General features: G+C 37.8%; 2 protein-coding genes across 4 annotated transcripts in view; one reads left to right on the forward strand and one right to left on the reverse strand.

The window, feature by feature from the left end:
* The window catches only part of PIGF (phosphatidylinositol glycan anchor biosynthesis class F), a 35,872-nt gene extending 22,176 nt beyond the window's left edge, over nt 1-13,696 (reverse strand). For 2 of the 3 annotated variants that reach the window (XM_025353646.1, XM_025353644.1), the window contains exons 1-4: nt 13,547-13,696; nt 11,491-11,739; nt 10,244-10,335; nt 8,811-8,927 (exon numbers count right to left, since the gene is read on the reverse strand). In XM_025353646.1, the coding sequence (XP_025209431.1) occupies nt 8,811-8,927; nt 10,244-10,335; nt 11,491-11,718 (437 nt within the window). In that variant the 5' untranslated portion in view covers nt 11,719-11,739; nt 13,547-13,696. Of the gene's footprint in view, nt 1-8,810; nt 8,928-10,243; nt 10,336-11,490; nt 11,740-13,161 lie in introns of all 3 variants that reach the window. The other variant, XM_025353645.1, reaches the window with a different exon arrangement.
* An 86-nt stretch (nt 13,697-13,782) lies between these two features.
* On the forward strand, nt 13,783-22,210 carry CRIPT (CXXC repeat containing interactor of PDZ3 domain). Its single transcript, XM_025353937.1, has 5 exons — nt 13,783-13,912; nt 15,382-15,447; nt 16,241-16,295; nt 20,274-20,377; nt 20,664-22,210. Exons 1-5 carry the CDS (start codon nt 13,897-13,899, stop codon nt 20,726-20,728), a joined length of 306 nt encoding a protein of 101 aa, XP_025209722.1. The 5' UTR covers nt 13,783-13,896; the 3' UTR covers nt 20,729-22,210.
* Nucleotides 22,211-23,289: the final 1,079 nt, after the last annotated feature.

A 23,289-nucleotide genomic window follows, 5' to 3' on the forward strand; every position in this document is an offset into this window, starting at 1 on the left:
TTATACTACAGAGCTATTGTAACCAAAACAGCATAGTACTGGCATAAAAACAGACACACAGACCAAGAGAACAAATAGAGAACCCAGAATTAAAACCATACATCTACAGTGAGCTCATTTCATCAGAGATGCCAAGAACATACAATGGGGAAAAAGCAGTCTCTTCCATAAGTGGTGGCAGAAAAACTGGATATCCATATGCAGAAGAATGAAACTAGACCCCTAACTCTTGCCATATACAAAAATCAAACCAAGATGGATTAAAGACTTAAATTTAAGACCACAAACTATGAAACTACTAAAAGAAAACACTGGGGAAACTTTCCAGGACACTGGATTGGGCTAAGATTTCTTGAATAACACCCCACAAGCACAGGCAAACAAAGCAAAAATGGACAAATGGAATCACATCAAGTTAAAAAGCTTCTGCACAGCAAGAGAAACAATCAAGAAAGTGAAGAGACAACCCACAAAATGGAAGAAAATATTTCCAATCTATCTATCTAATAAAGGGTTAATAACCAGACTATATAGGGAGCTCAAACAACTCTACCCGGGAAAAAAAAAAAAAAATCTAATAATCCAATTAAAAAAATGGGCAAAATATCTGAATAGACATTTCTCAAAAAAAGACATACAAGTGGTAAACAGGTATATGAAAAGGTGTTCAATATATCACTGGTCATCAGAGAAATGCAAATCAATACCACAATGAGGTGTCATCTCACCCCAGTTAAAATGGCTTTTATCCAAAAGGCAGGCAATAACAAATGCTGTCGAGGATGTGGAGAAAGGGAACTCTCATATACTGTTGGTGGGAATGTAAATTAGTACAGCCATTATGGAGATCAGTTCTCAAAAAAACAAAAACAGATCTACCATATGATCCAGCAATCACATTGCTAGGTATATACCCAAAAGAAACGAAATCAGTATATTGAAGAGATAGCTGGACTCCCATGTTTATCGCATCACTAATCACAATGGCCAACATTTGGAAGCAACCTAAGTGTCCATCAACAGACTAATGGATTTTTTAAAATGTGGTACATACATGCAGTACTACTTGGCTATTAAAAATAATGAGATCCTGCCATTTGCAACAATGTGGACAGAACTGGAGGTCATTATGCTAAATTAAATAAGCCAGGCACAGAAAGGCAAACTTTGCATGTCTCACTTATTTGTGGCAGCTAAAAATTAAAACAATTGAACTCCTGGAGATAGAGAGTAGAAGGATGGTTGTTACCACAGGCTGGAAAGGGTCGTAGTGGGGATGGAGGATGCAGAGAATGTGATTAATGGGCACAGAAAAAGTTAGAATGAATAAGATCTAGTATTTGATAGCAAAGCAGGGTGACTATAGTCAATAATAATTTAACTGTACATTTAAAAATAAGAGTATAATTGGATTGCTTGTACAACCATATATACAAAAGATAATGCTTGATGTGAATACCTTGATGTGATTATTATGCATTGTGTGTCTGTATCAAAATAGCTCATATACTCCGGAAATGTACATATCTACTATGTACACACAAAAAATAAAAATTAAAAAATAAAGTTGTGATTTAATATAAATAATGCTAACTATATATTGGAGCAATTTCAGTATAACTAGTAATTTTTTGTGAATATTTCATATTATCACTGCAAAACTATCAGATCTTTAAATGTTTAAATATTTTTGCTTAAAAGTGAACATTTAAGAAGGCAAACTCTAATGTTCAACAAGTCAATCTATCCAATTATTTCCTAGCTTATTCAAAATTTGACATCCTTTCCACAGTAAAATTTGGAAGTATAATAAAAGTACTAAGAAGAAAGTGAACTAACTCTAGTGGATGGTGGAAACATAAAGACTTAGATTCTTCTTTTATGTCAAAGTTCAAATTAACTTCACATTATATTAAATGAGAAACCAGCCCTCCTCCATAGTTATCTACGCACTGTGCTCCTTGGTCTGTCACCTAAACGAGGAAGATATACTGAGACAAACTGCAGTAAGGATTGAAAATATGATATATAAAATGTTCCCTGACATTTTTAAATCCATTCAACAAAGATTTCTTGAGCACCTACTATTTGATTTCATTCATTTCACTCAGTTCTGATATAGCCCTGCGAAGTACATATTAGTTTTATTCTAATCATATTACATATAAGGATATGTGAAGTTAAGTAGCTTGTCTAAGATCACTTGGCCACTAAGTAGTAAAAACAGGGCAAGAACCTGTTTTCTGATCCTCAATTACTGGAGTCATCTAACTTCTATACCATCTAATGATCTAGATTCCAATCCCAGCTCTACTACTTCCTGGCTACAGAACTTGGGCAAATCACTTAACCTGTCAGCTTTCTAGGTTCTTCAACTAGAAAATGGTGAAAGTGAGTATCTCACTAGATTGCTCTGAGAAATGCTATAACAAAAATGCTTTAAAAGTTATTAAAATACTTTTGCATTACTATTTCATGTCATGTGCTATGTGATATTATATAAAATGTTTTATATTACAAATTGATAATTTTTAGCCATAGTCCTCTGGCGACTAGGCTGTTCTCCAGTACGTTGGAGATTTTAGGACAACTTTTGCAGTCTACTGAAGTTTAGGTGACATGAGAGAAATCTAGCAACTTCCTGATATAGGCCTACTTTCCATAAGCAAGAAGTTAAGTACTGGCAAAATCGAACTCATTATAACTTTCATTTTGACTAGGTAGAACATTAATGTGGTTCAAATTTCAAAAGATAGCAAAGGATATTCAGTGGAAAGTCTCCTTACTTTGTCCTCTAGCTTCTCAGATCCCCTCGCAAAAGACAACCTGTTTTATCAGTTTCTCATGTGTCCTTCCAGAAATATACGTGTATCTATGCCCTCTGACAACTTTTGACATAAATGGTAGCATCCTGTACACATTTCTTCACCTTGCTTTTTTCCACTAATATATCAGTAAATAAAGAGTTTTGTTTTGGGTTTTTTTCCTGTTTTTATGTGTTTAGTTTTTACAAATGCATAGTACTTCACAGGGTGGGTTAAATTTATCCTAACCCTATCCCTTACTAAAGGATATTTAGGTAATTTTCAATGCTGAAATGAGTAATCTTATATATTTAACATTTTGTAAGTGTGCAAGTATATCTACTGGATAAAGTCCAAAAAGTAGAATTGCTGGGTCGAAGAAGGGTACTTGTAATTTTTACAGATACTACCAAACTGCACTTTATAGAGTTTGAACACTGGAGCTTGCTTCTCAAACCCTTAACACTACCATGTGACCCAGCAATCCCACTCCTAGGCATACCCAAGAGAAATAAACACATATGTCCATAAAAAACCTATACACAAATGTTTGATGCAGCTTATTCACAACAGCCCAAATGTGGAAAGAACCTAGATGTCCATCAACTGATAAATGGGTAAACAAAATTTGATATATATCCATACAATGGAATATTATTCAGCCACAAAAAGGAACGAAGTACTGAAGCATGCTACAACATGGATAAACCTTGAAAACATTATGCTAAGTAAAAGAAGGCAGTCACAAAAGATCACATATTATAAGACCCAATTTATAACAAATTTCCAGGATAGGCAAATCTATAGAGATAGTAAGTAGATTAGTGGTTGCAAAAAACCACTGAATTGTATATTTTAAATAGGTGATGTGTACGGTATGTGAATTATATCTCAATACTGTTTTAAAAAATACCCACCTCCCAGCTACCTCAGTTTACTACGTGTCATGAGCCACACACACCCACATCTGGTGTTAATTTTCCCTCAGATTTCCAACAACCATCTCACCACTTCGCAATAACTCACAATAGGCAACCCTTCTCATGTCTATTTCCAGAAGCAAACCTTTGCCAAGGAAACCTTTTCCAAGGAAAAGTGCCATGTTTATTGTAATATTTGGGTGCAGGCACACCTTGTAGATACTGCAGATTTGGTTCCAGACCACCAGAATAAAGCAAATTATACAATAAAGTGAGTCATATGAATTTTCTGGTTTCCCAGTGTATATAAAAGTTATATTTCTACTATATCATTGTCTATTAAGTGGGCAATAGCATTATATTTTTTAAATGCACGTAATTTAAAAATACTTTATTACTAAACAATGTTAATAATTATCTGAGCCTTCAGCAAGTTGTAATCTTTTTGCTGGTGGAAGGTGTGGTCTTCATGTTGATGGCTGCTGACTGATTAGGGTGATGGTTGGGGAGGCTGTGGAGATTTCTTTTTTTTTTTTTTAAGACTGAGTCTTGCTCTATTGCCCAGGCAGGAGTGCAGTGGCGCAATCTTAGCTCACTGCAACCTCTGCCTCCTGGGTTCAAGCAGTTCTTGTGCCTCAGCCTCCCAAGTAGCTGGGATTACAGGCGCCTACCAGCACGCTCAGCTAATTTTTCTTCTATTTTTAGTAGAGACAGAGTTTCACCATGTTGGCCAGGCTGGTCTCAAACTCCTGACCTCAAGTGATCTGCCTGCCTCAGCCTCCCAAAGTGCTGGGATTATAGGCATGAGCCACCGCGCCCAGCCAGCAATTTCTTAAAATGAAATTTTAACCATGAAGTTGGTCGCATCAATTGACTCTTCCTTCCAGAAAAGATTTATCTGTAGCATGCCATGCTGTTTGATAGCATTTTACCCACAGTAGACCTTCTTTCAAAATTGGAGTCAACCCTCTCAAACCCTGCCATTGTTTTATTAACTAAGTTTATGCAATATCATAAATCCTTTTTTTGTCATTTCAATATTCATGGCATCTTCACTAGTAGATTCCATCTCAGGAGACCATTTTCTTTCTCATCCAGAAGTAATTCCTCATCTGTTCAAGTTTTATCATAATGTTGCAGCAATTCAGTCACATCTTCAGGATACTGTTCTAATTCTAGTTCTCTGGCTATTTCCACCACATCTGTGGTGGTTTCCTCCACTGAAGTCCTGAACCTCTCAACATCATTCATGAGGAATAGAATCAGCTTCTCGTCAATGTTGATATTTTTATCTCCTCCCATGAATCACAAATGTCCTCAATGGCATCCATCTAGAATGGTGAATCCTTTCCAGAAGGTTTTCAATTTACTTTTCCCAAATCCATCAGAGGAATCATTATCTATGGCAGCTATAGCCTTACAAAATGTGTTTCTTAAGTAATAAGACTTGAAAATCAAAATTACTCCTTGATTCATGGGTTACAGAATGGATCTTGTGTTGTAGGCATGAAAAACACATTAATATTCTTGTACATCTCCAACAGAGCTCTTGGGTGACTAGGTACATTGTCAATGAGCAGCAATATTTTGAAAGTGTGTGTGTGTGTGTGTGTATATATATATTTATATTTATATATATACATTTTTTCCCCTGAGCAGTAGGTCTCAAAAGTGAGCGTAAAATATTCAGTAAACCATGTTATAAACAGATGTGTTGTCATCCAAACTTTGTTGTTCCATTGACAGTATACAGGCAAAGTAGATTTAGCATAATTCTTAAGGGCCCTAGGATTTGCAAAATGGTAAATTAGCACTGACTTCAACTTAAAGTCTCTAGCTGCACCGGCCCCTAACAAGACAGTCAGCCTGTCAAGCATTGAAGGTGGCCACTGACTTCTCCTCTCTAAAAGTCCTAGATGGCATCTTCTTTCAAGAGAAGGCTGTTTAGTCTACATTGAAAATCTGTTATTTAGCCACCTTCACCAATGAGCTTGGCTAGATCTTCTGGATAACTTGCTCCAGCTTCTACATCAGCACTTGTTGCTTTACCTTGCACTTTTATGTGATGGTGATGGCTTCCTTCCTTAATTAAGCCTCATGAATCAACCACTGCTAGTTTCAAACTTTTCTTCTGTAACTTTCTCACCTCTCTCAGCCTTCACAGAATTGAAGAGAGTTAGAGCCTTATTCTGGATTAGGATTTGGCTTAGAATGTTGTACCTGGTTTGACCTTCTGTCCAGACCATAAAACTTTCTCCCCATCAGCAATAAGGCTGTTCCACTTCCTTGTCACTCACGTGTTCACTAGAGTAGACTTTAAATTTCCTTTAAGAACTTTTCCTTTGCATTCACAACTTGGCTATTTGGCACAAGGGGCTTCACTTTTAGTCTATGTCAGTTCTTGACAATCTAACTTTTTCATTAAGCTTAATCACTTCTAGCTTTTGATTTAAAGTGAGAGACATGTAAACTTTTTCCTTTCACTTGAACACTTGAGAGGCCATAGTAGGGTTACTAACTGGCCTAAATTTGATATTTTTGTATCTCAGGGAACAGGGAGGGGAGAGAGAGGGAGGGTGAGAGAGAGAAAGAGAGAGAGAGAGAGAGAAAGAGAACGTCGGTAGGTGAAGCCGTCAGAATACATACAACAATTATTAAGATCGCCATCTTATATGGGCATGAGCCATGGTCCCGCAAAACAATTACAAAAAGTAACAGCAAAGATCACAGATCACCATAAAAGATATAGTAACAATGAAAAAGCTTGAAATATTGTGTGAGTTTCCAATGAAGAGAACAACTACTGTTGGAAAAATGGCGCTAATATATTTGCTTGATGCAGGGTTGCCACAAACCTTCCATTTATAAAAAACAGTATTCGAGCAACATCTGAGAAGTCCAATAAAGTGAGGGACAATAAAATCAGGTATGCCTGTATTTCGTAACCATTTTACATGTGTAAAACTGTGCCACCATTTTTATTAAGGTCCCATCTTCTCTTTACATGTCGCTGATGAATTGTTTTAGTGTTATGCCCTAACCCCATCTTTCCATAAGCTCTGTGGTTTTTATTGCCCATTTTGTGCAGTGTAGTGATTTTTAGGAACACATAGGCCACATTACAGCAGAACTAACTGTAAAATCACATGACAGTATCTCCCCAGATACACTCATTATTAGACATAGATTTGAAAACTGGAGAAATCACTAATCCAAAGTAATAAGATTTCAATCCAATTTCACTATTTAAAAATTTCAAACTAAAAGGTTAAAAGCAATTAATACCATTTGGGATATTATGGTAATAATGTAGAAAATGCTTTCAGTTGTTACACTTCTGTTTTCTAGAGACTTTATGAATATTAGAAGACGGTTCCAAGGGAAAACAAACAGTACTAATTCCTTTTTTTTTTTTTTTTTTGAGACAGAGTCTCACTATGTTGCCCAGGCTGGGTGCAGTGGTACGATCTCGGCTCGCTGCAACCCCTCCACCTCCTGGGTTCAAGGAATTCTCCTGCCTCAGCTTCCCAAGCAGCTGGGACTACAGGCGCCCACCACCACACCCAGCTAATTTTAGTATTTTTAGTAAAGATGGGGTTTCACCATGTTGGCCAGGCTGGCCTTGAACTCCTGACCTCAGGTGATCCATCCACCTTGGCCTCCCAAGGTGCTGAGATTACAGGCGTGAGCTACCACACCTGTCCCAAACAGTACTGATTTCAAAGGGAGTAAGTCGGTAATTTATGAAGCCAAGCTATTCAGCATGCATCTTTTGCTCTCATTGGGCTGTAACCTTTCAAATCACACAAAAATACCCTGTTAATCTCAGTTTCAATGCTTTTATCCATTCTCCTTGCACGAGGTGGCTTTCTCTTTCTTCTTGGTCTCACCAAATCATATACTCTTGACTTAAGTCCATCATAGATCATTCCCATCTCCCCCTCCATTCTTTACTGATGCTCTGTCCCTCTGAGTTCCTACAACACTTATTGCTGGATTTCCACATTTGTAATCTTATGTTATTTGTTCATTTCATTTTTGCCCCTTGAACAGATAAGCTCCTTAGCAAAAGAATCCTCCTAATAAGGCTGGGTGCAGTGGCTCACACCTGTAATCCCAGCACTTTGGGAGGCAAGGCGGCAGATCATGAGGTCAAGATCAAGACCATCCTGGCCAACGTGGTGAAACCCCATCTCTACTAAAAATACAAAAATTAGCTGGACGTGGTAGCGTGCGCCTGTAGTCCCAGCTACTTGGGAGGCTGAGGCAGGAGAATCACTTGAACCTGGGAGGTAGAGGTTGCAGTGAACCAAAATCACGCCACTGCACTCCAGCCTGGGGACAGAGCGAGGTTCCATCTCAAAAAAAAAAAAAAAAAAAAAAGAATCACCCTAATACTTCAGAATCCACACAGCCTAGCATAACACAGAGCACAGAGTCAGTGCTTAAGAAGTTTTTGCTGCTGGGTGATAAATAGGACAGAATCAAATAACCTTCTGGCTTTATTAGCTAGATCTCCACTATCTCTGGTGCATATCAGTTCAATGACTTTCAAGAAGCTAAAATTTTAACTTAGTCATGGTGAAAATATAGACGGCCGCCAAGGAAATGAAATCCCATAAAACTTGCGCTCTGGTATCTTATCACGAAAAAGGCTAAGCAAGAAATCATCATTGTTACACAACACATTTTTAGATTGTGGACCCCATTTCTACCTTAAAAAATGTATGTAAGCAATTTTATTTACAGCAGTTTTATCACAGTGCCAAATGATCCCAGAACTACGGTTTTAAAGCTTTCTTTTAATATTTCTTCTTCTTCTTCTTTTTTTTAAACAAACAAAAGGCTAGGTGGAATCCTACCATATAGAAAAAAGCAGAGCTGATCTTGCTAATGTGGAGGGAGGGGCTTATAGTTCTGCCTGCCCTGTCCCCAGTCCCCAATTGCAGTGACCCCTTAAGGTATCTCTGAGCACCATCAGCAATGAGAAGCACTCACAATAATCAGCAAACTGCCATGAATAGAAAAATACTTCATTACTTTTTTTAAAATTTCAGTATCATTATAATATAAAATTAAAACTTACCCATTTCTACTGAAAACCCTTAGCCATGCTTTGAGGTTTGGTCCTAACAAACACAAGCAAGGCACAGTAGTAAAAGTAGACAAAATAACTGCAAATAAAAATGTTTCCAATGCCAACCTGGAAAAAAAAAAGATGAATTTTTTAAAAAGTGTTAAAGGTACACATACACATACATAATCATTATTATATAAATAAAATATAAAATATCTTCCTCTGCTTTACTTTGAAAGGTAACATAAGTGCCACCAAAATGATGACTATAAATAATTTTACTACCAACATGCAGCTTTAAAAAAAAATCTAGCAAATATTTCACTTTAATGATAGATTTCAGAAGTGTTAAAGACCCTAGGATCCATGCTGAGACTTTCATTGCAAAAACAAACAAAAAACAGAATCCATTTCTAGATAGTTAGCTTTCTCCTCAATAGTCTCTGGAACTTTCTCTACAACTAATGGTTCAATGTTAACATCTATTGGAACCACCTGGAGAGCTGGATAAACTAAAGATTGACGGGGGCTCTACCCCTAGAGTTCCTGACTGAAGCTTGAGTATCTGTATTTTGATAAAATGCTGATGCTGCTGGTTTGAAAACCACATGTTGAGAACCACTGTGCCAGACACATTCATTCTACTTTAAAATGGATTAGACAGGAATCACCATTTCCCATTACAAAGGTCTTGTTCTCTCCCATCTAGAAAAGAATAACCTGTCGGTTTAGTGTGTGTACGTAAAACTATGTATAAATATATATATATATAAAAAAAAGTATACTTAGCAACACATATGTATGTGTGTGTATATGTATATGTATCTCATCACTTATTTCACATAAGTGATCATTAATCACTGCTAAACTGAAGTTTCTCAAATTATGATAAACATTTTGTAAGAAACATTCATTAATTTAGTTTTTAAGAATTTGAAATTTGTCAGTTCAGAAAAAGTGTTAAATTTTATCTTTAAACTATAAACACCACCACCAGTATATTTTGTATACACTTAATATACAAAAATATTGAGTATTTGAATACAGGAATCTATTGACTTTTGTTAAGAAAAACTCCATTCAAGTACTTTAGAATCACATTTATAAGAACTGATATGCTAAGTGTAACTAACTTACACATATAATCATAGTAAGTTCTCTCAGAGGTTCTAAGGGCCAAATATTTATTGGTATAGTATAGTTTCTCTACTCTCCCTTCTGCCAACATGTAATTGGATAATAGAAGGCTAAGTAACAAGAGTATTTAATAAATTAAGTTATTCTGCTGTTTTTTAAAAAAGAATAACACTGCTAATGATGTTGGTGCCCTTACTTGATATATTAATGATGCACATCATGGTTTTTCTAGTTGCTAAGAATGAGCACAGTTTGGTAAATGAATGTTTTAAAATATAAATTTAGGGTAAAAGTTTCAAACTTACTCTATTAGTGGTGCTCCATATAGAACAAAAATTACATGAAAGGAGAAACAAGACATAAGAAAGTAGACACAGCATTTCAAAAATCTGGTTACCTAAAAGAGAAATGAATAACCTGAAGACTCAAGATAATGCCTAAAGGACAATAAATTCTTCCATTTTATCTACAAACACAACTTGTTCCCATAATATGTAAAACAGTTCAAATGTTCTTGGGTATACTCAAATGAGATCACATGTCCTGTACCCAGTCACATACACAGCCCTCGATACAGACTAAAAAAGCCTAAAAGGCAAATATCAAACCCCACCCATATTCCACCCATCCGACCTACATGAGTCTAAAAGAGGTTCTGCTTCCATGATAACATACAGAGCTATGTCATTAATCAGTATTTATTAAATATTGATTGATATCAGAGCTAGTATACAAAAAATACAGTATTATGTGATGACAGAGGAAATATCTGCAGAAAATAACAATTTTTTTCATTTTAAAACAAAATTCCTGGGAAAATTGCACTATAAAACCAAAATACTAAATAATTCTTGAAATCACACTCATATTACACGACCCATATGAAAAAAGACCTGAACATCTACAAAGAAACATGAGACCTTCTTGATTTGGAGCTTAAGAATATATAAACATAACACATACATTCAGCTTTTCCAGTCATAGGCAGTAAATGACCTAACAGACCTTACAACACAGTAGAAAATAATGTTAAGTATGGACATTATTAGTAATAGCCAAGTGAATATCTACTGCAGTGAATATTCTGGAAAATTGATTCTAACATCTGAAAATTATTTAGTCAAGGAAGGCCATGTTGGAAACAAGCATTACCCCAGGCTTATATAGCAGTTTCTGAAAAACCCATTAAGTGGCTTTCAAAAATGCAAAAATAAATAAAAATAAACTACAATGTCTTATTGAATAAGGTTTAAAGACAGACTGTCACATGTATTTATTTTCAATGGTGACATAAAACAATGACTATACAGGCTCACAATATTATCATAAGCTCTGAAGAAGTCATAATTCCACAATTAATGCAAGGCAGGGATTAATCAAACATTATGGGCAGCCTTCCAGCAAGTAACAGGCTACCAATTTGGTGGGGAAAAAATCAGGTTCCCTTTACTCACTGTAAATAACCTAATGAAGACTTGACGAATACTTTATTCTTCCATTAAAAGAAGCACTAGCTCCATCCAAAAACCAGTTATTGAGACATAAGCCTTACCTTGTGTGATAATGAACTTCTTTTAGAGGATGTATTTGGTTTCACTGCTAAATATAGTACTAGATTGACAGCAGTTACAAAACCAGAACAGATGCACAACCATGTCAAGTGTGTTTCCAATATTGAGAAGTTCTCCAAGAAGAGTGATGGAATGAAGACACTTAGGATAATCGAAAATATGCATAAAAGATGGGTATACAGTAGTCTTTTGATATCGGTGTCTTTCATGGTGTTTTCTCGGGTGGCTAGCTAACGAAAAACAAGAAAGGAAGAGCATACGCAATAATGACTTTTTCCATTGTCTTAAATGTTTCAACCCCTAAAAATAAGTCATAAAGTCAATTTGCTATGAGCAATGTATTTGTTTCAAAACACAGAAGATGCAGATGTGTAGATGCACATATAGACTTTTTATTCTACCTTTGATTTTCTTAATATGGTACAAACATCTCTCAGAGTCTTAAAAAAACAAATTTACTAATTTCTTAAATATTGTGACTGGTTTCTGCAAAAAGGTCATGTCCTAGGACCAATAAAACAATTCATTTAAACTTTTTTGGCCAATATCACAGAGATGAAATCAACTGTGTGGATTAAATTATCTACTGCCTGTTGGAATTATAACCAAAGTTTATTTATGAGGTTTCCAGAATGCATAAGTTATAATTCCAACAACCCCAAATATATACTTAGGCTAAATTGCTGGGGGTTTTTACTCTTGTCTAACATTACAGTAGTTCACATCTTCTAGCAAATGCCAAATGACACCAAGTGCACACTCGAATACTCAAATGGTGGCCAGTGGAATCAAGAGTTCAAAGAGCACCACACTAAACTAAGGGATCCCGATGCTTCAGAAATACCAAGATGACAACGTCTGTTACAGGTGTTAAATTCCAACCAAAAGTAGAGCACGAATGGAAGGAGGGAAAACAAATTACTCATCTCTAAAATACACGTACTTAAATTACCTGAGAGTTAATTGTACTGTTAAACAAGGACTTTATTAATTTAAAGTAACAGTCAATATGTTACACTATGGAGAATATTCCAGAAAATAGAAATATCTCAGAAAAAAAATACTATACATACACACACACACACACACACGTGGGCGCGCGCGCGCGCGCGCGCAGAGGGGCGCCCGCTAGTGCGAAAAGCAGAAGGGCGAACCTGGGCCTTATCCTAATAGCTCTCATTTAACTCACCCAGTGCTTTTCAAAGGCAGATATTTTACTGATAAGGAAACAAGGCAAACAGGTGAGGTGGTCCAAGGTCCCACGCGCTACAGCTATCTCTCTGGTATAAGGAAATACACTAGGCATGAAGAAGCAAACGGATGGCAAGAAGGCACAAAGGTAAACTTTCCCATAGATTATCTTAAGCTGATTGAGGGAGGGCAAGGGGATCAGGAATCCATTCTCTCAACATTGAGATAGCCCTTCAGCCATTTTTCTGAGCCACCCTCGGAATCGCAGCTGCCATCAGATGCGGATGTAATACAGTGAGCAAGTACCAAACTCAACAGTTTGCTGAGTGAATGAAGGAACCAGAGTAGGCAAAGTGGGAAACCAACTCTCCTGGGAAACCAGCACCGTGTTAGGCCCTGGCGTGCCCCCAGGGTGCCTGCAGGGGTGCCACGGGCATGACGCGGCCCACCTCGCCAGGCACCGCAGCGGAGAGAAGGCTCTTCAGAGCGGCCCCCAGAGGAGCCTTCACGGGAATCGCCGCACCTCCACCGGCAGCTCCACCCCAACCCTGGTCGCTGGGGATTCTGCCCGACCCTAGGCCGGCGCGACCGTGGGCAGCGAGGAACCAGCTGAGAAGCAGGATCAAAGAGCTCGGGAGTTGGAGACAAAGAAAAACTGGGAGACAGAGGCAAAAACTCGGATCCGAAAGGGGGTCTGTCCATCAGGGCACGCCGGAAGAGTGGCTCTCGAGCTGACGGCGAGAGCGGGCGGGCCGGGGCGCCAAGGCTCAGGGCTCCTTCGGCAATTCGCGGGGGTGGCTTGCACCCCGGGAGGCGAGAGCGCCTGGGAAGTCCAGCGGGGCTTACCTAACTCTCCCGCCCGCGGAAGGCAAGCGGGGAACTACTGCCTCCCACCATCAGGTACGACAGGAGGCCCAGGCCCACGCGCAGACGCAAGGTTGTGGGGCGGAGACCCATGGCCGAACAGCCAGTCGCAGAAAGGGAGGGGCGGGCAAATGGGGCAGCCCCACCTAGCCGCTCGCGTTCATTCCTCCCGCGGCTTTCCAGGTTTGGGGTAGGCGGGAGCTGTGGGCTTAGAAGCCGGAAGTGGATTGACGTAGCCCGGAAGGGAAATACTTCCCAGTTACAGTGTTGATGTTTTCAGGCTCCTGCTGCTGCTGCTGCTGCTGCGGCTAGGGGAACTGTTGTGGGGAAGGATGGTGTGCGAAAAATGTGAGTTAAGGGGCTGCTTCTGCGGGAGGAGGAGGCTGGGATAATCTAACTGAGCTCTCCCGGGAACTTTGCCTTCTCTTTGTTTTTTTCGCCCAGAGGTCTCTGATTCTAGCCGCTGTCTTTCCGCCCTACCCTTTGACCATTTTTGCACCTCCCCAACGACCATACAGTCCTATGTATTTTGTACTCAGAATGGTCTCAGTTCTGCACCTCCCTCTCTATTTCCATTGCCTTCCCCCAGCCCCAGATCTCATCGGCTCCCCTCCCATATAAAAATGTTCAGTTAAACCCCAGCGACACCTTTCCCTCTTGGCAATTCCTGTCCTTTCCTTTTTATTCGTGTAACAAGTATTGTACTCCTGCCAAATGTTAGACACTGGAACCAAAGACTTAGGACTTTGCCTTATTCATTCTCATTAGTCATTATACCAGGATATGGCTTAGAGTAAACCCAGAGATGTTTGAATTGAACATCAACGTAAGTGCAAATTATTATTTCCCTAATTTAAATCCTTTAACAAACTCTCAGTGTGCAGAGAATAATTTGGGGATTCTATATTTGGAACCTGACGTTCAGTACCCTCCACACTAAGGCGCCAACTTATTTTTCCAGCTTCATTTTCACTGACCCTCATCCTCTTCACACTTTGACCAAACAAAATACTCTTTGTGCCCATGTGTACGCTAAGCTTTCTATGCCTTTCCTCAGAATGTGTCCTTTATCTAGTTTGCGTTCATCCTCTTTACTCCTTTTTGTTCACAGTCCTGTTGCCACATATTCAAATCCTCTCTCTTGCCTTCTCTCCAAACTTTCTTTTCTTGGATTTCCTTAGCCAGGGTTATTTTTTCCTGCCTGGAATTTCTTCTAGTAGTTTAGTTCTCAATTATTATATCTTTTATTTTTTAGCTTACATTTTGGTTGAATGGTTCTTTTTTGGGGGACGGTCTCTGATCCCTCTGAGAATCTGATGAAAACTGTAGCCTCTTGCCAGGAAAAAAAAACTGAAAATATAAAAGGTTTGTGTTACAACTCCACCTTGTTCTCATATCTCTTAAGATCCACCTGGGGAACCCAGGTTACAGATTGCTGTTAAAGAAACTAGTATACTATAATCTCATTAACATTTTGCCTGATTCATCACTTTTTCTCAGCACTTTGTATAGTTTATACATCATAGATGCTTAGTAAATCTTTATGGAACAAATAGACTTATCGGATTTTTTTAAAGTATAAACAAACAGTGAAAGCTTATTATAAGCCATCTTATTATCCTGCGAATTTTACTGACGGTCAGTCATTCATTGCCCACAGTTCATAGGAGTCTCAGTTGACTGGCTGCTTTCTCAGCATTAACAGGCTCCTATGGTAATAGCATTGACAGTCGATACCATTGTGAGCCTTAGGCACAATGTAATGCACTTATGAAATAGTAAATTTTAATTTTCCTTTTACTATCTTGTTCTATCAGGTGAAAAGAAACTTGGTACCGTTATCACTCCAGATACATGGAAAGATGGTGCTCGGAATACCACAGGTATTTCTTCTTTTAGAAAATAGGAATTTAACCAAATACTTACTGTGAATTATATGTTAGCTTTTTCATTATTTGTACAATGAAATGTTGTATGTTCAAAGTATTTTATCTATTAAATATTAAAGAATTAAAGAATACTGGGTCCCCAGGTGATTTAATATCTATTTAGTTCTCAGTTACTTGTACGGGTTCCCAATATCAGGAGATAGCAAAATTATTAAATGATTGTCAAGTGGTGACAATATCACGGTATTTGATTATCACAGTATTTGATTTGATTCAGCTTATTTAGAGTCTGTATTTAATTTCCCCACTCTTCTGAGGAGAAATTTTTTTAAATCTTCTGATTTTTATATTCTTTATAAATGCTTTAACCCATTTTACCTTCATTATCATTAAATCCTTATAATGAAGTATTTACCTTCATTGTTATTAAATACATACAGTAAAGTATGTTTTCAAAGCGTAGACAAATAAACATTTTCATTATATTCAAGGTCTATGACACTGAAGTAGTGGCTTCTAGATTTTACACTATATAGAGTAAATATAGACCCATTCCTAAAGTACTCCCTTGAGTCTGAGAAATAAAATGATTGTATTTTATACAAATTTTTACTGTTTCCCAAATAAATGTTTTCTTTTTAAGCAGTGTCTTAATAGCCTATTAAATGAGGATTTAAAAATTAGATACAGGCTACTATTTTGGTAGAAAGTCAAAGAATGAACTTCTTAATGTTTTATGTTAAATGTATAGAAATAACCCACTAAAATATCTTTTATTCTGATACAGAAAGTGGTGGGAGAAAGCTGAATGAAAATAAAGCTTTGACTTCAAAAAAAGCAAGGTGGGTAACAGCATCCATAGACAGATCATATAAATTTCCTTTCTTTTAGTATTAAGTCTGCTGGAGTGAATTTGATGTGCATCATTCCATTTGCAATAAAACATAAAGGTAGGTGGTTCCTAGCACTCAGAACCAAGCTATCTGTTACAATCCTGCTGGTTTTACCTTATTCCTCCTTGGCTGTATCAATATATGAAGATATTAGTGTTATTCTCTTACAGTTTCACCAGAAAACATGACTTGTATTTTATCTCCTTCTTAATTATCCTATGAATCAGAGACAGCAGGGAAATGTGGAAAGATGGAAAGCTTTAGAGTCAAACCTGAATTTGAGTCTAGACCCACTGTCTAGCCTTATGACCTTAAGCAAGTTAAGCCAGTTTCTTGACCTTTCTAAACTTTACTTTTTCCTGAGAATTGGGGTAAAAATGTCTCCCATCTTAAAAACAAGTTTTTGATACCATACTTTATTAGATCCAGTCTTAAAAATTCTGCTGGGTATGGTGACTCACACTTGTAATCTCAGCACTTTGGGAAGCCAAGGCAGAAAGATTACCTGAGCCCAGGAGTTTGAGACCAGCCTGGGCAACATGGTGAAACCCTGTCCTTACAAAAAATGGAAAAATCAGGTGGGTGTGGCAGCACGCGCCTGTAGTCCCAGCTACTCAGGAGGCTGACATGGGAGGATCACTTGAGCCCAGGGAGGTCGAGGCTGCACTGAGCCAGGATCACACTACTGATCTCCAGCCTGGATGACAGAGCAAGACTCTTTCAGAAAAAAATTCCGTGAACCCTTTCGTCTGCCATCCGATTTCTTTGCTCCCCTTCACATCAGAGGTTTTCCAAAGTCTTATCTAGACACTTTCTCAGTGTCCTTAAGTTCCTTTCCCTCTTTTAGCCCCTCCAGTCGTATGTTATCCCCACAAAAGCCCTGAAACTGTTCTTGTTGAGATCACAAGCGACCTTTAAAACTGATTCTGTTCTTATTTAGCCTCTTCATAATTCTCTCGCGTTTTTCTCTTGGCTCCTGGGACACCACACTCTCCTGGTTTTCCTCCCAACTCACTGGCTATTCCTTCTCAATTGAGTACTTCAGGACTCAGTCCTAGGCTTTAAAAATTATTATAAATGCATAAACTCTCCTAAAGTGACTTTACTGGCTTTAAATTCAAGCTATATGTTTATACACACACACACACACACACACACAATATTATTACATATATAAAATAGCTCCCAAATTTATACCTCTGGCCTGAGTTCTCTGAGCTCCAAACATGTATCTAACAGCTTATCTGACATACCTCATTTATTGTCTTAACAGGCCACTTCTTTTTCCTTCCATCTTCTCATCATAGTAGCACCACTGTCTAATCCAGTTGTTCAAGCCTAAAAGCTACAATTCTTCACTGAGTCCTCCCTTTCCCCTGCTTCCCCAAACCATCAACAAGTTCTTTGGATCTACCTCCAAAATGTAAAATATAACCTGAAACCACCTGCTTCTGTCCATCTTGCTGCTATTATCCTGTTCCAAACCACTGTTATTTCTTACTTGGAACTGTAATAACTATTGAACTATCTTCCTGCTTCTCTAGTTTCCCTCAGTTGTCTCATAGTAACAAGAGCAATCCTTTACAAAGTTCAAGAGCGATCCTTTACAAAGTTCCTTTGCTTAAAACCCGCCACTGGTTTTCTTTTTCACATAGCATAAAATCTAAGCCCCCTACCATATTCTTACAAGGTCCTCCTTGATAGGACCCCTTGCACCTCTCTGGCTTTGTATTGTACTACACTGCTCCTCACTCATCATACGCCATCCTCATTAGTTCCGCCAAGCCCACTCCCATCCAAAGAGATTTCTACTTGCTGCTGTCCCCTAGGAGTCTTCTGTTAAAGCTTATGTGTCTGGCTCCTTCTTGTTGTTTGGGTCTCAGCTGATGGGTCACTTCCTCAGAGAAGGTTCCCTAATCAGAATGTAAACTAATCTCTTCTTTCCTTTTCCTCATCTCTGCCTTAGTATCCTGTTAGAATTTTCTCTATAATGCTACTATTTGACAAGCTTGCTTGTTTTATTAGATTCTCTGTTTCCTTACTTACTGTTTACCTCTTCTCACTAGAATATCATCTGATGAGGGCAAGGGCTTTGCCTATCATGTTCATCTTTGGTATTTAGAACAGTACTTGGTACTTGATAAGCACTCAGTATATATTTGCTGAATGAATAAATACCTGTTTTATGATGTCATCCTAAGGATTAGAAATAGCAACAATAAAGCCTTAACTACATACAGTGCGTGGCACATAATGGGATCTTTAATGCAGAGTCACACTATATGTTGTTGACTGACTTATTGATGTCTTTGAGGACCATTCAGATTTTATTGACTGAGCTATTATTTGTACAGATTTTATGGTTTTATATACTTCCAATTCCTTTATGCTCTCAAACTTACTCTGATGTCATTAAAAAGTAGCTGTTACTCTTGGGTACTGTCTCACTTTGGAAAATGTACTACAGTATTGCTTTGAATCTATGGTACTGTTATTTATAAGATGCATTGTTACTTTAAGAAAAAACTCTGCCAGTTTTAAGATTTCCAAGGTTAAAATGTGTGTTTTTAAATAATAAAATATGGTTTTAAGAAAAAATAGCCTCTAGAAATACGTGTCCAAGCAAATTGAACTTATTGAAGGGAAGAAGAGTACCTATCTTCGTTTGTGGGGAATAAAGTGATATTCTCAGCCGGGCACGATGGCTCACACCCTGTAATCCCAGCACTTTGGGAGGCCAACGCAGGCGGATCACCTGAGGTCGGGAGTTTGAGACCAGCCTGACCAACATGGAGAAATCCCGTCTCTACTAAAAATACAAAATTAGCTGGGCGTGTTGGTGCATGCCTGTAATCCCAGCTACTTGGGGGGCCGAGACAGGAGAATTGCTTGCACCTGGGAGGCAGAGGTTGCGGTGAGCCAAGATCACGCCATTGCCCTGCAGCCTGGGCTATAGAGTGAGATTCCGTCTCAAAAAAAAAAAAAAAAAAAAAAAAAAGTGATATTCTCTGTAGTTTGGAAAAATCTTTGTAAATGGGCTGTTATGCTATACCCAAGAGGAGACACTAGGTCTAGGACAGTGTTTCGTATCTGGTATATGAGGATCATTACAAAAACTCATTTTGTAGTTAGGGAAGCACATTTAAAGCAGAGTATTATTGCCATTTTAGGGGGAAGTATTTCTTTTTTTCACTCCAGTCACTGTAAGATGGCATTTTTATATAGTAGAAGCCCTTTTATCTAAAAGGATTGAGTCAGTTAATTAAAAATGTCAGCTGAGGTAAGCAGTCATTAAAAGATACACATACCTTATTTTAAATTAAAGCACATAACTGTAGATGTATTAATCATATGGTATTGAAACAAAGCCTTTTGAGCATAAATCAACTGATAAGTGCTCTACATGATTGTCGTCACAAAAATCACAATCAGAATATGTTCAGTATCTTTAAAGTGGAGCAAAAATTGATGCTTGAGGTGTGGAGTTCCTTTCCTAGTGATTTTCCCCCAGTTGTCAACAGTTGTCTTACCCATACCTAATTCAATAGCAATTCCGATTATTCCTAGTCGTCCTAAAGTAGTCACTTAGGTTTTATGGAATCAGTCACTCTTTTTGCACCGACATTTCATCAGTTTCCATAATATTTTTGTCACACAAATAGAATGACAGATACAATTGATACGAACACGTCAAGAATAAATTCTGTACAACTGACTATAAGTATATATCTCACATGGACGGAGCAGAGCAGAGATGTACAGGCATATCAGACAGTAGCCATCTGGAATAGGCTAAACCCATCAATTGTAGAGGTTGATGGAGGGATGAAGAGCATGGATTAATCCTGTGTGTTGCGCAAGTGGGGTTATTTAAGAGTGTGTTTCTAGTGTAATATACAATTTTCTCTCATTAAAAAAAATTTCTAGATTTGATCCATATGGAAAGAATAAGTTCTCCACTTGCAGAATTTGTAAAAGTTCTGTGCACCAACCAGGTTCTCATTACTGCCAGGGCTGTGCCTACAAAAAAGGTAAGTTTCTTTTAATACCTTTTTTCTATTCATAAAACCTACTTCATTTGCTGCTAATTTGGTTAACAGAAACGATGTAGCCTGTCATAAATTCTGTTAACCAAACACTCTTTATCCTAAGGCAAAATGGAACCTAAAACCTGTTTATAATTAAAAATATATATATATATGTTTTTTTTTCTTTTCTTTTCTGATGCTGTTAAATTATATTTTAAGCTTCAGGATTGACTTAAACCAAACAGTTGGTATTATGATTTGATTGATCACGTATCTTCTTTTGTTTCAGGCATCTGTGCGATGTGTGGAAAAAAGGTTTTGGATACCAAAAACTACAAGCAAACATCTGTCTAGATGTATTGATGGAATTTCTGACTTTCTAAATGATTTTACTTTCTGCCTTGAATTTTCAAGGCATAGATGTCAACTTACAGAATAACGTGTTTTAAGACAATTACGTTTAAACCAGAGAATTTGATTGTTATTCATTTTGCTCTCATGCTCTAAACAGCAACAGTGTAACTAGTCTTTTGCCGTAAATGGTTTTTTCCTTATGAGCATTTTATTGAACTAAGTGGCAAATTCCATGAAAAATTTCTCAGTTCTGTATGCACTTTTAACATTATTCATGTAATTCTCCCCCCCACACACTTTATTTATAGATACTGCAAAAGTGAGAAGGAGGTAATAGATATTTTGCTCTGAATTTGGCATGCAGAGTTAACAGTTCTCCCCTAACTCCCTTACTCGTGTCATAGTTATTAGGATCAGCAGCCTCTTAACTAATTGCAGTTTCATAGGATATATAAATGTTTCAAGCCATTATTGCTGAATGGTTCTTTAGTTATTAACCTAGACCCAAATCAAAGACCAGTTTTTATTTGTTCTTGCCGCCAAAGTGCCAGTTCCTTTAATATATGACCAGGAACACAAGGAATATCCATATGTCCAAATAAACACACTGAATTTTAGAAAAACTTACTACTTTGAATTCAAATTGTTATGAAACCCAGAACAGTGTTTGTCCATGTTGCATGTAATGAACATAAATCCCTGCTCTTTGAGAAAAGCTCTTTGAAGCAAAAACCAAACTTTTTTTTCTTTTTTTACCTCCTGTCTCGCTCCCTAAAAGAAAGAAATAAAGCAAACATCTTGATTCTCCCTTTTTAAAATTTGTCTGTTTGTTTGTTTGATACAGGATCTCACTCTGTTGACCAGGCTGGAGTGCAGAGGTATCATCAAGCTCTCTGCAGCCTCCATCTGCTGGGCTCAAGTAATCCTTCCACCTTACCCTCCTAAATAGCTGGGGCCTACAGGTGTGTGCCAGTGTGCTCAGCTAGTTTTTATTTTTAGTAGAGACAAGGACTCGCTATGTTGCCCAAGCTGTTCTCGAACTCCTGATCTCAAGCAATCCTCTGGCCTCAGCCTTCCAAAGTGCTGGGATACAGGTGTGAGCCACAGCACTCGACCTCTCGCTCTCTTTTTTTTTTTTGATACTACAGGTTTCAAATGAGTACTTTTCTTATGTTGCCTTCAGAGGTTCAGGACTTCTGCTTTTAAAATCTGCAGGCTACCGTGGGAGACCAAAAAAGCATTCCCCATTTCCAACTGCAGTATGTATAAATACGTATCACTATAAAATGTGTAGAATAGATAGTGTGATAAGATATATGAATGGCATTTGTGTTGGTCATAAAATTTTGATGAAAAGCGTTTAAAGTTCTAACTTTATAAGGCTTTTCAAAATGTGTTTTTCTGAGATACTTCGTTATTTATTCATATCCACAAAAATGACAAGGATAATGCAAAATATAATAAATAATTTCTCTGAGAGCAGGAAGTATCTTCTCATGCTGAATCAGTTTGAGGTTTTTAATTAAAATTATAACACAGGGAACTCATAACAGGACCTGGTTAGAGAGTGTCCTAGAGCCCTTAAAGATGGGATTTGTTGACTTGGAGGACAAGTCAGGGATCAACTGGAATCTGGACTTGCATAACTCACATTTCATTTTTTTAAAAATAATTTCAGTTTTTATTTTAGATGTAGGGAGTACATGTGCAGGTTAGTTATATGGGTATATTTTGTGATGCTGAGGTTTGGCATACAAATGATCCCGTCACCCAGGTAGTGAGCATAGTAGTGTCCAACAGTTGGTTTTTCACCCCTTCCCTCCCCTCTTCCCTCCGGTAGTCCCCAGTGTCTGTTCTCATCTTTATGTCCATGTGTACCCATTGCTTAGTTCCCACTGATAAGTGAGAACATGCGGTCTTTGGTTTTCTATTCCTGTGTTTATTCACTTATGATAATGACTTCCAGCTGCATCCATGTTACTGCAAAAGACATGATTTTCATTCATTTTTATGGCTGCATAGTATTCTATGGTGTATATGTACCAGACTTTCTCTATCCAGTCCACTATTGATGGGCATCTAGGTTGATTCTGTGTCTTTGCTGTTGTGAATAGTGCTGTGATGAAAATGTAAGTGTCTTTTTGGTAGAACATATTTGGATGTATACCCAGTCATGGGATTGCTGGTTCGAATGGTAGTTCTGACTTCTTTGAGAAATCTCCAAACTGCTTTCACAGTGACTGAACTAATTTGCATTTCCATCAGTGTAGGCGCATTCTACACTGCACTGGCTTCTACAGTGTAGAAGCATTCCCCTTTTCCCACAGCCTCACCAGCATCTGTTATTTGTTTGACTTTTTGATAATAGCCATTCTGACTGGTGTGAGATGGTAAGTCATTGTGGTTTTGATTTGCATTTATCTAATTAATAATGTTGAGCATTTTTTCATGTTTGTTAACTACTTGTATGTCATCTTTTGAAAAGTGTCTGTTCATGTCTTTTGGCATTTTTTAATGGTTTTTTGTTTGTGTGTGTGTATTTTTGTTTTTGTTTTTGTTTT

Source organism: Theropithecus gelada, chromosome 13, assembly GCF_003255815.1.
Source record: "Theropithecus gelada isolate Dixy chromosome 13, Tgel_1.0, whole genome shotgun sequence".
NCBI lineage: Eukaryota > Metazoa > Chordata > Mammalia > Primates > Cercopithecidae > Theropithecus > Theropithecus gelada.